Source organism: Solenopsis invicta, chromosome 4 (genome assembly GCF_016802725.1).
Source record: "Solenopsis invicta isolate M01_SB chromosome 4, UNIL_Sinv_3.0, whole genome shotgun sequence".
In the NCBI taxonomy this organism is placed as follows: domain Eukaryota; kingdom Metazoa; phylum Arthropoda; class Insecta; order Hymenoptera; family Formicidae; genus Solenopsis; species Solenopsis invicta.
The window spans coordinates 4662555-4677731 of record NC_052667.1 but is presented as its reverse complement, the minus strand read 5'-3'; the positions used below and the strand labels follow the sequence as shown (position 1 = coordinate 4677731).

The 15177-nt window shown below is 30.0% G+C and overlaps 2 protein-coding genes and 1 pseudogene across 6 annotated transcripts in view; all 3 read left to right on the top strand.

Annotated features, from left to right (window-relative positions):
• The window catches only part of LOC105195613, a 270526-nt gene that overhangs the window by 30709 nt on the left and 224640 nt on the right, over positions 1-15177 (top strand).
• Positions 1070-13928, top strand: LOC105206052 (retinol dehydrogenase 12). Of its 5 annotated transcripts, none has more exons than XM_026134761.2 (9): positions 1070-1328; positions 1893-2110; positions 9932-10044; positions 10469-10550; positions 10703-11007; positions 11107-11226; positions 11453-11657; positions 11760-11955; positions 12039-13928. In XM_026134761.2, exons 2-8 carry the CDS (start codon positions 2106-2108, stop codon positions 11905-11907), a joined length of 978 nt encoding a protein of 325 aa, XP_025990546.1. In that variant the 5' UTR covers positions 1070-1328; positions 1893-2105; the 3' UTR covers positions 11908-11955; positions 12039-13928. The 5 variants fall into 5 exon arrangements, with proteins under 5 accessions (XP_025990546.1, XP_039304021.1, XP_039304020.1 ...); XM_039448087.1 differs by having other exon boundaries at positions 12030-13928; XM_039448086.1 differs by having other exon boundaries at positions 11760-13928.
• Positions 4405-8179, top strand: LOC105195814 (annotated as a pseudogene).

The window sequence follows — 15177 nt, the reverse complement described above, 5'->3', positions numbered from 1 at the left end:
TAAATTTGCAGTTTTGCATTTAAACATAGACGAATTCTGCATCTTTCTAGTTCAGTGCAACTTTATCACGAAGTCCAAGTTTAGAAAATATTGCAAACAATGTATGAACCGCACGTTCAAGCATATTTTAATAATTTACAACATTAATCATTGTCGCACAAAACATATTTAGATATTATTAAACTCCTCTCGGTATATTATTTACAAAACAATTTTACATGAAATACATATCAATATTTGTATATTTTATATTTTGTATTCATATTCTTAATTACTGCTTTCATTTGTAAATATTATTTGTACTAAATATTGATTAAAAGTAAAAAAAGAAACAAACTTCAACATAACTGGTACATTTCTTAATTTAACGGAATATAGAAAATGAAGAAAAAATCAATTATAATTGTATATTAAAATAATTATAGTTGGGATAGCTAATCTATTTTGATAGTTAATACTGCTAAAATATTTTATATTTGTAATAATTTTATATTTGTAGTTCTACCAACTATGAAAATATTATAAGTTACGATAATTTAAAATCTTAATAAAATATCAAAATATTAATGCTAAAAATAAGATAAACATTTCTAATAAATACAATCATAAATATACTGGATACAACTATTTTTTAAACATTAGCTTACTATTTATTTAATAATAACAAAAAGTAAATAATATGCATAAAGATAATTTAACAACGGTTACTTGATAATTTAATAATCAGTAATAGAAACATTATTTAAATTTTTGGGTAATCAGTAATAAAAAAGTAAAAAGCAGTGATAAACGACTTTACAAATTTTTAGTTTTTTTTTCTGTTCAACTGCGAATAATATATATACCTCCTGAGAAAATCATTTATTACGAAAAATAATTTATTTATGATAAGCGTATAAGTGTACTAAATTCATAAACAGATGGTACCTTATCCTTATCTTTGCATCAGAGTTACGAAATTTTTTATACGATCCTGAATTACACATCATCTTTTGCTAACCTCGCAGTTTATCTAAGAGACAAATATGAAGCAGTTGAAAATAAGGCTATATAAGAGTGTGAGGTATGAGCGTTCGATTATTCGATAAACAACAAGTGCATAGCTAAATCGAACAGAAAACGTTCAGTGAAATCGACAGTGAGTGAATTTTAGTAGAACTAATCAATTGCATATTGGTAACGTTACAGATAAAGAAGCTTCTCTCATAAAATGTGGTTCTTCAGTAAAATGTGTACGAGCAAAGCACGGCTTGACGGCCGAACTGTTGTAATAACAGGATCAAGTGCTGGTATCGGCAAGGAAACTGCCCGAGATTTGTACGCGAGAGGTGATATTGCTAAAATAATCATTTGAATTATCCTAAATTCTAACATTGAATAGAATATCGTGAAAAATTGTGGAACGTATCCTGTCGTCTTTTGCATCTAGAACCGGAAGAAAATTTCACCACATTTTTGGAAACCGTTTCACGTCAAATACTATAAAATTCTTTCGGTATTTTTTAAAAAATTATTACAAAAATTTTTAATAAAGTATTTTATAAAATAATAAAATTATAAAATGTAATAAAAACAAAATAATGAAATTATTTACAGCATTTTTTTCAGAGAAAGATTTTAGAATATAGACATTTAAATTGTTGTGCAGTCAGTAATAAAGAAACAAAAAGCAGCGATAAACTCTACAAACTTTCAATCTTTTTTATTTAGCTAAGAATGATATATATACGTCCTGAGAAAGTCATTCATTAAGCACAATAATTTATTTATGAAAAACGTATGAGTATGGTAAATTCATAAACAGATGGGAGCCCTATCCTTATCTTTGTATCAGGATTACACAATTTTATATACGATCCTGAATGACACACCATTTCTTGTTAACCTCGTAGGTAGTTTATATAAGAGTAAAATAACAAGAAAATGAGAATAAGGTTATATAAGAAGGTGATGCATGAGCGTCCGACTATTCGATAAATGCACAGCAATAAGTCATAGCTAAATTGAACAGAGAACGTTTAGTGAAATCAACAGTGAGTGAATTTTAGTAGAAATAGTCAATTGCATAGTGATAACGTTGCAGATAAAGAAGCTTCTCTCATAAAATGTGGTTCTTCAGTAAAATGTGTACGAGCAAAGCACGGCTTGACGGCCGAACTGTTGTAATAACAGGATCAAGTGGTGGTATCGGAAAGGAAACTGTCAGAGATTTATACGCGAGAGGTGATATTGCTAAAATGAAATAATCATTTCAAATATCCTAATTTCTGAAATTTAAATAGAAACTATATGATACAAATAAAACCTAAATTTTTTATTAATAAAAAAACAACTGTATTTCATTGTTACATAATCATTGGAATATTTCATAAGAGAAATATTACGTTTTGTGATTTAGATTTTTATTTAAATATAATTAATAATGACAATTTAACGTTGAATTGAGTGCTGACATCTTCGCTGTATTATTCGTTACAGAAATTTTTATTTGCTTTTATATTGACGGACTAATATACTTTATTATATTCATTTTTTATTGGACTGTTAAGCTTCTTCGGTTATTTGTTTATATGGCTTCATTTAAAACTCTAAAAAATTTTTTTACAATACTGTAAACAAAAAGTATAAATAAATAATATAAATAATGTCCGCATTTAGGAGCTAGAGTAATTCTAGCTTGTAGAGATATGGAAAAGACAAATAAAGCAATTGACGATATAAAAAATAACCCACCTTCATGGTAAGTTTACTTTTAAAACGTAAACATATTGAATTAGTGAAATGAATCACCGTTTAAATTTTCCTTTCCTTATAAAATTATATATATCTCAATAAAATTTTTGCATATTGAAGGAAATAATGTGGTCATAAATTTATGGCTATTTTTAGGATGACAAAAGATGAATATAAGAACAATGTAGGTGAGCTTGCAATTTATCTTCTGGATCTACGTAGTTTAAAGAGTGTGAAGGATTGCGCTAAAAACTTATTGACAAACGAAGCAGCTATTCATATACTTATAAATAATGCTGGTATGGCTGGATCTTCGTACGAAAAGACGGAAGATGGAAACGAAACGACACTACAAGTCAACCATCTAAGCCATTTTCTTTTAACACTTCTTCTTTTGCCAAAAATAAAATTGTCTTCTCCCAATTGCAGAATTGTCAATGTCTCATCGAATGTACATACTTGTACGTAAAGTTAATTGTAATTTCGAAAATAACTTAGAATGTTATTTATCTACGTTTAAAACTATCGCTTAAAGTACAATTGTAATAAAACATTCTATTATAGGGGCCGACATTAATTTTGATGATATCAATCAAGAGAAAGCTTATTCGCCGTACATGAGTTACGGACAAAGTAAATTGGCGAACATTCTGTTCACGAAGGCACTCGCTCATCGATTAAAAGGTACAGCAAGAAAAAGAAATATATTGTTATAGACCTAAAATACATCACATTTATATTTAATACATGCTAATTAATATTTAACAATCTCTAATCGATCTTAAATGACTTGTTGCGTAATGAAGAAAAAGCGAAAGATAAACTCTTACGCGAAAATTTAAACTTTTAGAAGCAAATATACAGGGAATAAATGTATATTCTTTGCATCCTGGTATTGTAAGGACCGAACTAGCACGTTCTAGCAATTCAATAATTCGACTTTTTTATGCTTGGATTGTACCATTATTTTTAAAAAATGCTGTGCAAGGTGCGCAAACAACAATATATTGTTCAGTTGACGAAAAAGCAGCTAATGAGACTGGACTTTATTACTCGTAAGGACACTGTATACTATGAAATTATTTTTGTACTTACAATTAGAATATAATAATATTAATAGAATATCACATTATTTAAAAATTTCTTTTGGTATTTAGAAACTGTAGCGTTGCCACTCCTTCTCGAAAAGCAAACAATCCTGAATATCGTGAAAAATTGTGGAATGTATCCTGTCGTCTTTTGCAACTGGAACCGGAAGAAAATTTCACTACATTTTTGGAAACCGTTTCACGCCAAATACAATAAAAATCATTTTGTGTACTTTAAGAAATTATTCAAAAAATTTTTAATAAAGTATTTTATAGAATAATAAAATTATAAAATAACGTAATTAAAATAAAATAATTAAATTATTTACAGTTTTTCCAAGAAAGGATATTATATATACTAATGCAAGCAAGAACATAATGTAACACAGTTTTCATTTTTATACGCAGTTTTGCTCACTGTATTTAACACGATCAAATAAAATATATGCGGGAAAATATACTGACAAAAAAATGTTTTATTGATGTGTTTTAGTAATGTTTTTTTATTATGATTCTTTATAAACATGCAGTAAAAACTTTATAAATGCAAATGGATCTGTTCATATAAAAATGATTCTTATTTTTGCATTATTCATCCGTAATTTTTTTACACGATCCTGAATTGCACATTATCTTTTGCTAACCTTGTAGACAGTTTATATAAGAGTGTGATACACGTGCATTCGATTATTCGATAGAAAACAAGTGCCTAGCTAATCGAATAGAGAACGTTCAGTAATATCACACATTGAGTGAATTTTGGTAGAAATAGTCAATTGCATAGTGATAACGTTGCAGATAAAGAAGCTTCTCTCATAAAATGTGGTTCTTTAGTAAAATGTGTACAAGCAAAGCACGTCTTGACAGCCGAACTGTTGTAATAACAGGATCAAGATGTCTATTAAGCTAGCCCCCCCACCAGTGCAAAATGAATTTTTACATATTCTAAAATTAAGTGCTAATTAGGTGCTAATTTGGTGCTGAGGTGCGAAATTAAGTGCTCGCACCGTTTGGCAGATTTTTTTAAATATATTGGGGGGGGGCTAGCTTAACGTTAAGCTAGCCCCCCCCCCCCAAAAAAAAATTTATATTTGTAATGGAAATGAAGAAACAAATACACTAGAATTAAGTGCTAATTAGGTGCTCAAAGAAATTATAAAAATAATTTGAAAATATATAACAGAACTTCAAATGGTTGGTTCACAAGAGAAGTTATCTTAAAAAATTAGATGCTCGTATAAATATAGGACCAAAAAATTCCTTTTTCCATCACATTTAAAGATATCTAGTCGCCGAATTAGGTGCTCGTTCGGTTTGGCAGAAATTCGGACTTAAACATCGGTCGCGCCTATACACTCACAAGAGAGAAGTCATGTTAAATAATTAATCTCTACACTGCGTGTACAGCGACTGACAATCGAAAATGTAACGACGCAGTGAAATTCGGGATGCATCGCATTGGCGAGCTAGGTCTTGAATTTTTTGTCGTGTATTTACTCGTCTATTGTCGCGGCGTCGCACTATTGACATTGTCCGCCGCGCCGATACATTACAAAAAAAGTCAGGCCAAACAAGCGAGCCGTAGATAAGAATAAGGAGGCTCGATACAGTAAACTTGTTAATAGTCGGCTATTTCACTCAATTCGTGGAACTTCCCCCCCCCCTCACCTTTGAAATTCAGATTTAGCATTTGTACGAGCACCTAATTATTTAACATGACTTCTCTCTTGTTAGTCTATAGGCGCGACCGATGTTTAAGTCCGAATTTCTGCCAAACCGAACGAGCACCTAATTCGGCGACTAGATATCTTTAAATGTGATGGAAAAAGGAATTTTTTGGTCCTATATTTATACGAGCATCTAATTTTTTAAGATAACTTCTCTTGTGAACCAACCATTTGAAGTTCTGTTATATATTTTCAAATTATTTTTATAATTTCTTTGAGCACCTAATTAGCACTTAATTCTAGTGTATTTGTTTCTTCATTTCCATTACAAATATAAATTTTTTTTTGGGGGGGGGCTAGCTTAACGTTAAGCTAGCCCCCCCCAATATATTTAAAAAAATCTGCCAAACGGTGCGAGCACTTAATTTCGCACCTCAGCACCAAATTAGCACCTAATTAGCACTTAATTTTAGAATATGTAAAAATTCATTTTGCACTGGTGGGGGGGCTAGCTTAATAGACATAGGATCAAGTGCTGGTATCGGCAAGGAAACTGCCAGAGATTTATACGCGAGAGGTAATATTATAAATTATTCAATAGATTAAAATAAAATAATCCTTTGAATTATTCTAAAATTTAAATAAATACTATTTGATATAAATAAATTCTGAATTTTTTATCAATGAAGAGACAACTGCGTGTCATTAATAATTATGTAATAATGACTCATTATTACATAATCATATTAGAATATTTTATAAGAGAATTATGTAACGTGATTTAGATTTTTATTTAAACATAATTAATTAATAATCACAATTTAATTGAGTGCTGACATCTTCGCTCTATTACTCGTTATAGAAATTTTTATTTGTTTTTATACTGACAGGCTTATATACTTTATTAAGAAATATTATATTCATTTTTTTTATTGGACTGTTAAACTTCTTCGGTTGTTTGATTATATGGCTTCATTTATAACTCTAGGAAATTTCTTTACAATACTGTAAACAAAAAGTATAAATAAATAATATAAATAATGTCCACATTTAGGAGCTAGAGTAATTCTAGCTTGTAGAAATATTGAAAAAACGCGTGAAGCAGGTGACGATATAAAAAATAATCCACCTTTATGGTAAGTTTACTTTCAAAACGTAAACTTGTTGAATCAACTAAATGAATTGCCGTTTGTTTTAATTTTCCTTTCATTATAAAACTATATTTACTTCAATTAAATTTTCGCATATTGAAGAAAATAAAGTGACATAAATTTATGGCTATTTTTAGGATGACAAAAGATGAATATAAGAACAATGTAGGTGAGCTTGCAATTTATTTTCTGGATCTACGTAGTTTAAAGAGTGTGAGGGATTGCGCTAAAAATTTACTAACAAACGAAGCAGCTATTCATATACTTATAAATAATGCTGGTATGATTGGGTTTACGTACAAAAAGACGGAAGATGGAAATGAAATAACACTACAAGTCAACCATCTAGGCCATTTCCTTTTAACACTTCTGCTTTTGCCAAAAATGAAATTGTCTTCTCCCAACTGCAGAATTGTCAACGTCTCATCACATGAACATATTTGTATGTAAAGTTAATTGTAATTTTAAAAATAAATTAAACTGTTTTTTTAATTACGTTCAGGATTTAAAGCACAATTATACTAAAAATATTCGATACTAGTTGTCGACATAGATTTCGATGATATTAACCTAGAGAGAGCTTATTCGCCATTTAAGAGTTATGCTCAAAGTAAATTGGCAAACATTTTGTTCACTAAGGCACTGGCTCATCGATTAAAAGGTATAGCAAAAACAGAATATATATTATTATAAATCTAAAATCATATACTTATAATTTATATTTAATACATGCTAATTAATTAACAATCGCTAATCAAGTTTAAATAATTTGTTACATAATGAGAAGAAAAAGCGGAAGATAAACTCTTATACGAAGATTTAAACTTTTAGAAGCAAATATTCAGGGAATAAATGTATATTCCTTGCATCCTGGTATTATAGCGTCCGAAATATTACGTGATACCAACAGTATAGTATTGCGTTTTATTTTTTCATGGATTACACCACTATTTTTTAAAAATGTTAAGCAAGGTGCGCAAACAACAATATATTGTTCAGTTGACGAAAAGACAGCTAATGAGACTGGACTTTATTATTCGTAAGGACACTATATACGAAATTATTTTTGTATTTAGAATATAATTAGATTAATAGAACATCACGTTATTAAAAAACAAAAATTTTTTTGTTATTAGAAACTGTAGTGTTGCCAATCCTTCTCGAAAAGCAAACGATCCTGAATATCGTGAAAAAATGTGGAATGTATCCTGTCGTCTTTTGCATCTGCAACCGGAAGAAAATTTTACCACATTTTTAAAAACAGTTTCACGTCAAATAGTATAAAAATATTTCTGTATTTTTTAAGAAATTATTACAAAAATTTTTAATAAGGTATTTTATAAAATAATAAAATTATAAAATAATCTAATTAAAACAAAATAATTAAATTATTAACAGTTTTCCCAAGGAAGGATTTTATAAATACTAATACAAGTAAGAACGTAATGTAACACAAAGTCTTCATTTTTATACGTGGTTTTGTCCACTGTATTTAACACGACCAAATAAAATATGTGCGCGAGAATATATTGACAAAAAAGTGTTTTATTGATGTGTTTTTTATTATAATCTTTTATAAACTTTCAGTTTTTAATTAATTTGCTGCAAAGTGTACATATACGTCTTGAGAACATAATTATTAAAGAAAAAATGATATATGTATGCTGTTTTTTTCAACAGATGGAGCTGTTTATGTATGATAAAGATAATTCTTATCTTTGCATCAAGATACTTTTCCGTAATTTTTTACACGATCCCGAGTACGTTGCATAATTAATGGATGCTTTTCAATTGCCATTTCCCCAGACACTTTCGTGCACAGGACGACACAAGTTGTCTATCAATTGTCGTAATCGTCGACACAACACTACACACCTAACTCAGCCCCAGGGCTACTCGTCGACTATGTAAACTGGTGTTTTTAGTTCATTAAATAGTTACTAACCGCGGCAGCTATAAAGAAAATTAAAATGATGAAAACGCAGTTTCTATCATTATCAGGAATAAGGCATGGGCATAAATTGGAAAAATAACCTCACTCTATTCAAAACTGTACACATTAGTACATTTTTTGTTCGAAGTGAATCGTGCACACTGTTACAATTTGTACGTTCTAGTGTAATAATAATTTTATACTTATAGTTCTGCCAACTATAAAAATATTTTAAGTTATAATTTCAAATCTTGATAAAATATCAAAATATTAATGGTAAAAATAAAATTAACATTTCTAATAAATATAATCGTAAATATAGTGAATGCAATTATTTTTTAATCATTTGCGTACTATTTACTTAATAATAATAACTAAAAACTAAATAATGTTCATAAAGATAATTTGACAATGGTTACATGTTAATTTAATAATCAGTAATTAGGATATAGATTATATTATTTAAATTCTTGTGCAGTCAGTAACAAAAACACAAAAAGGAGTACTAAACGACTCTACAAATTTTCAGTTCTTCTTTTTTATTTAGCTGCGAATAATATATACATATACATTCTGAGAAAGTCATTTATTACAAAAAACGATTAATTTATGAAAAGCGTGCTAAATTCATGAACAAATGGGGCTCTATCCTTATCTTTGCATCAGGGATACAAAATTTTTTATACACTTCTGAATTACACATCATCTTTTGCTAACCATATAGATTGTTTACATAAGAGTAAAATAACAAAGAAGTTAGAATAAGGCTATATAAAAGCATGATGCGTAAGCGTTCGATTATTCGATAAACGCACAGCAATAAGTGCATAGCTAAATCGAACAGAGAACGTTTAGTGAAACCGACAGTGAGTGAATTTAGTAGAAACAGTCAATTGCATAGTGTTCCGTCGAAAAATATAGCGTGCTCCTTCGTCAAACGAGCGCGACAGATCGAGACTCGATCGGCCGTCGTAAACCAATCGCGACGCGACGTCAAAAAAGGGGACGATTGGCCCACGCAAGGATCACGGATCCGCATATATAGTCGAAAGGCGCCGCGAGATCAGATCGTTCCTTGCGTTCACGAGTGCATATACGAATTATCTGCGAATCAGTACTGATTTGAGAGCCGAGTCTCCAGCGCATCCGTTAGCAATACAGAAGCCGAGTCTTCATTTAGAAAACGTTACGAACAGAAGAGATCGAGTTCTCTCTGCATTTTGTACGAGTCTTCATCATCAATAAATTTCTACGAACGAGTTAGTTGTATCCATACGAGTAAACCCTGGTCATCCATACATCTCTACGCAACACATAGTGATAACGTTGCAGATAAAGAAGCTACTCTCATAAAATGTGGTTCTTCAGTAAAATGTGTACGAGCAAAGCACGGCTTGACGGCCGAACTGTTGTAATAACAGGATCAAGTGCTGGTATCGGCAAGGAAACTGCCCGAGATTTATACGCGAGAGGTGATATTGCTAAAATAATCATTTAAATTCTAAAATTTAAATAGATACTATATAATATAAATAAAATCGGAATTTTTTGAATTAATGAAGAGACATCTGCGTGTCATTATTACAATATTTCATAAGAGAAATATTATGTACCGTGATTTAAATTTTTATTTAAATATAATTAATTAATGATTGCAATTTAACGATAAATTGAATGCTGACATTTTCGCTCTATTACTCGTTATAGAAATTTTGTGTATTTTTTTTTATATATTGATGGGCTTGTATACTTTATTAAGAAATATACTCATCTTTTTATTGGACTGTTAAGCTCCTTCGGTTATTTTATTATGTGACTTCATTTAAAATTGTAAAAAATTTGTTTACAATACTGTAAACAAAAAGTATATATAATATAAATAATGTCCACATTTAGGAGCTAGAGTAATTCTAGCTTGTAGAAATATGGAAAAAACACGTAAAGCAGTTGACGATATAAAAAATAATCCACCTTCATGGTAAGTTTACTTTCAAAACGTAAACTTGTTGAATCAACTAAATGAATTGCCGTTTGTTTTAATTTTCCTTTCATTATAAAACTATATTTACTTCAATTAAATTTTCGCATATTAAAGAAAATAGGGTGACATAAATTTATGGCTATTTTTAGGATGACAAAAGATGAATATAAGAACAATGTAGGTGAGCTTGCAATTTATTTTCTGGATCTACGTAGTTTAAAGAGTGTGAGGGATTGCGCTAAAAATTTACTAACAAACGAAGCAGCTATTCATATACTTATAAATAATGCTGGTATGGCTGGGTTTACATACGAACAGACGGAAGATGGAAACGAAACAACACTACAAGTCAATCATCTAGGCCATTTCCTTTTGACACTTCTACTTTTGCCAAAAATGAAATTGTCTTCTCCCAATTGCAGAATTGTCAATGTCTCATCTCATGGACATATTTGTATGTAAAGTTAATTATAATTTTAAAAATAAATTAAAATATCTTTTTAATTACATTCAGGATTTTAAGTACAATTATAATTAAAATATTCGATGATAGTTGTTGACATAGATTTCGATGATATTAATTTAGAGAGAGCTTACACACCATTTAAGAGTTATGCACAAAGCAAATTGGCTAACATTCTGTTCACTAAGGCACTCGCTCATCGATTAAAAGGTATGGCAAAAACAGAATATATATATATATATATATATATATATATATATATAATATATATACATACATACATACATATAAACACACACACACACTGTTATAGATCAAAGATAGATCACATTTATATGTAATTAATATTCAACATCTCTAATCAATCTTAAATAATTTGTTACGTAATCAAGAAAAAGCAGAAAATAAACTCTTACACGAATATTTAATCTTTTAGAAGCAAATATTCAGGGAATAAATGTATATTCTTTGCATCCTGGTGCTGTAACGACCGAAATATTACGCGATACCAACAGTATAGTATTGCGTATTTTTTCGTGGATTGCACCATTATTTTTTAAAAATGTTGTGCAAGGTGCGCAAACAACAATATATTGTTCAGTTGACGAAAAGACAGCTAATGAGACTGGACTTTATTACTCGTAAGGACACTGTATACTATGAAATTATTTTTGTACTTACAATTAAAATATAATAATATTAATAGTATATCACATTACTTAAAAAATTTTTTTGGTATTTAGAAACTGTAGTGTTGCCCGTTCTTATCGAAAAGCAAACGATCCTGAATATCCTGAAAAATTGTGGAATGTATCCTGTCGTCTTTTGCATCTGGAACCGGACGAAAATTTCACCACATTTTTGGAAACCGTTTCACGTCAAATACTATAAAAACCTTTCTGTTTTCTTTAAGAAATTATTACGAAAATTTTTATTAAGGTATTTTATAAAATAATAAAATTATAAAATAATGTAATAAAATAATGTAAAACAAAATAATTAATTATTTACAGTTTTTCCAGGAAAAAATTATATAAACGTTAATGCAAACAAGAACGTAATGTAATACAAAGTTTTCATTTTTACACGCAATTTTACCCACAATCTTTAACATGACCAAATAAAATAAATGGCAAGAATATACTGACAAGAAAAGTGTTTCGTTGATGTGTTTCAATCATATTTATCATTATACTTTAAATATGTATTTTGTTTTAACAGAATTATAATTTCCAACTAGTTATGTAAATACTGAGTATTTAATCTTTCAGAATTATAACAATAAAAAACAATATATCTATTTCTTTTTTTATGACTTACTTTATATGAGCGTTAATTTTCATTAATTATATTATTAGCTAACATAGAATATAAAATAGTTTTGATAAATCAGCGAAAAATAAAAGCTGTTGTGTCTATAAAAAAGTATGTTTCAAAGTCATAATCACTTATGCAATAATATTAAATTACATTAAGTCGGCATATTAAATTACAAAAAAGTGAATTTTGTGTCGCAACTAAATAATTTATTTTGGCCAAAAAAACCAAGCAAATTGGATGGAAATTATATATTCAAATATTCTTACGTAGGCACATACTTGTGTTTTTTTCAATTCGAAAAGAACATTCGGTTTTTTTAATCTTATTGCCAACATAATTTGCGTTTAGCACACACGAGCCTAGTTTTATTTATTGATTAAATAGTTTATCCTTTGTTACAACTCTGAAGATGTAACATTGAATAATTTATATAATTAGCCTGAAATTAGAATCGTGTTAAAGCAAGATGCAAAAAATGAAATCGATTCTATTACACTATTGACAATCGATTCGCAATGCGTTAACTCGCTCGGCTGTGCGAGTTTCGGTCAATTCTGTGGGTTAGTTGATGCAGTACGTGCCCCAATAAAGCCGGCCGGTTGTTTCGAATCCCGTAGCTCGATTCGCCTATAACTCATGGCCGATGGACTAGCTAGAGCGCATTCGTTCTCGTTTTTCGTACGTCCGATGCAAAGGCTCTGTTATAGATCGAACTGGTTTCAAGAGATACTCTCCTCCTCCGCTGTCTCGTTCTTTTCCACGTCGTTCATTTCATCGCGTTTCTTCTTTCCACATTCCCCTCTCCAGCCCTTTCTCTCCCTCCTCTCTCCATTCAAGGAGAGAATGGAGGCTACAAAAAGACCGGAAAACCGCAGGATCAAAGAAGGGGAACGGAAAAGAGGTACAAAATAGAGAGAGAGAGAGAGAGAGAGAGAGAGAGAGAGAGAGAGAGAAAGAGGAGAAAGGAGAACAGAGCGACGAACATCCAGCTCGACATTCCACGAGATCTCCTCTATCTTCTTTCGATACTTTTTATCCCCCTTTATTCCGTCTGTTTCTTATCATGCCGCCGTTGCTCTTCCCCGCGTCGTGCCACGCGAGGAATCTCGACCGTCGTATCGACTACCGTGCGACTATATAAGACGGATATAAAGGCGTTCCACGGGATACGAAACTTTATTCAGGAACTTAGGGCCTCAGTAGTCTCGAAAAGACCAAAGGAACAAGGCAGGAATACCACTGCACCATGCTTCAGAGACTATAGATCGACACGCGAATCGATGGTGTGACGTTTCCCGTTTCGGTATTTTTAGAAAGTTGAGAAGAGCTGCCGCATTTTTCCTAAAAACACTTCCGACTTTGTTGAAAATATAATTTTTAACATAATGATCTTATTGTCCAAGAGTATTATATATAACACTGTTATCTATAAATTATTGAGAATCACTATTTATGCAACATTCTGTTTTGTGCTTAGGAATTACAAACGTTCTGCCATATATAATATATTGCATAAATTATAACAGGATAATGTTATAAAAAGATTTATGAACATTATGAATCATTGCACATACAATAAAAAAAAAAAAAAATTCGTAGCCATTTGTTATAATAACAATATAACACAAAAAAAATAAATTTTTTAAATAAATGAGTTTGTTAAATCATAAAAATTTGAATCATTAAGATCATTTTTAAATGCGATTTTGGCGTATGTAATTATAAAAGAATAAAAATAGAGCTTTTCATTCAGTGTATTGAATTCTTACTTATTATAAAATTGAATCCCTAGCAACAATTATTTTTTTTACTCACGATTCGCGATGCAAAAATTTTCTTTTCTCATTTTTCTTTTCATTTTCAAAAGTTCAATTATGTTGTGCTTTTAATAAGGATTCCAAAAATCTGTTCTTTTCTTACATATAACTAAAAAATGCCAATTTTTGAGTTATATCGTTGTTATGTAATAACAAGTCAGCGAAGTTCGTGATCAGATTAATCTGTGGTTAAAAAAAAACAATAGAAAAAAGATATGAGCCAATCTTGGAATTACGTAAACGTAGACGCGTTATTCAAGATTATCACGTGTTCATAGAAATACGGTTGGTCTGTTAATAATAAAGTCGAAGATTGTGAGACAAAAGTTGCTGTTGAAAAAGAGAAGGCACGCTCAATGAAGAACTGAATAACAAATAAATTTTTTAAGTTTGTGAAATTTGCAAATAAATGGATCGGTCTAGTGAAATCCGAGTTACAATGTCAATCAAGACAATGAACAACGACGCTGAACAAGATAGGAATTAATGCGCAACTTCCGAAATTTAGAAAATGCAAATACGCTACGTTAGAATGCGATGCGATATTACGCATGGAATGATGGCAGCCTAGAAATTTGCATCGCGGTAAAACGGGGCTAGTGAGAAGTTACAAGGTATAAATTGATTAATACAGTGTGCAGAATACAAGTACGCGTTGGAAAGCTAATGATTCAAATTGCATAACTGAAATTTTCAATTTAAGAAATTTTATAAAAAAGAAAAATTGCAAAGTATAATAATAACAAAAACTCAACAGTTTTTAAAACATAAAAAAAAAGAATAAATATAATTGTCAATAGTTTCGAAATACTGTATTGCATTTGAAAAAATGCGACAGCATAAATTAAAGATAGGATTACGTTAAAGACCAAAATATACTTGCAATTAATTAGCCGATTAATTAACGATTCGAATAATTTGCATTTTGTTTGATGTATATGTAAATAAACGTTATGTGCAAAGAACGTATAAAAGATATTTGAGCAAGTTACATAGAAACCGTATGCAATTTACAGCACGTGAA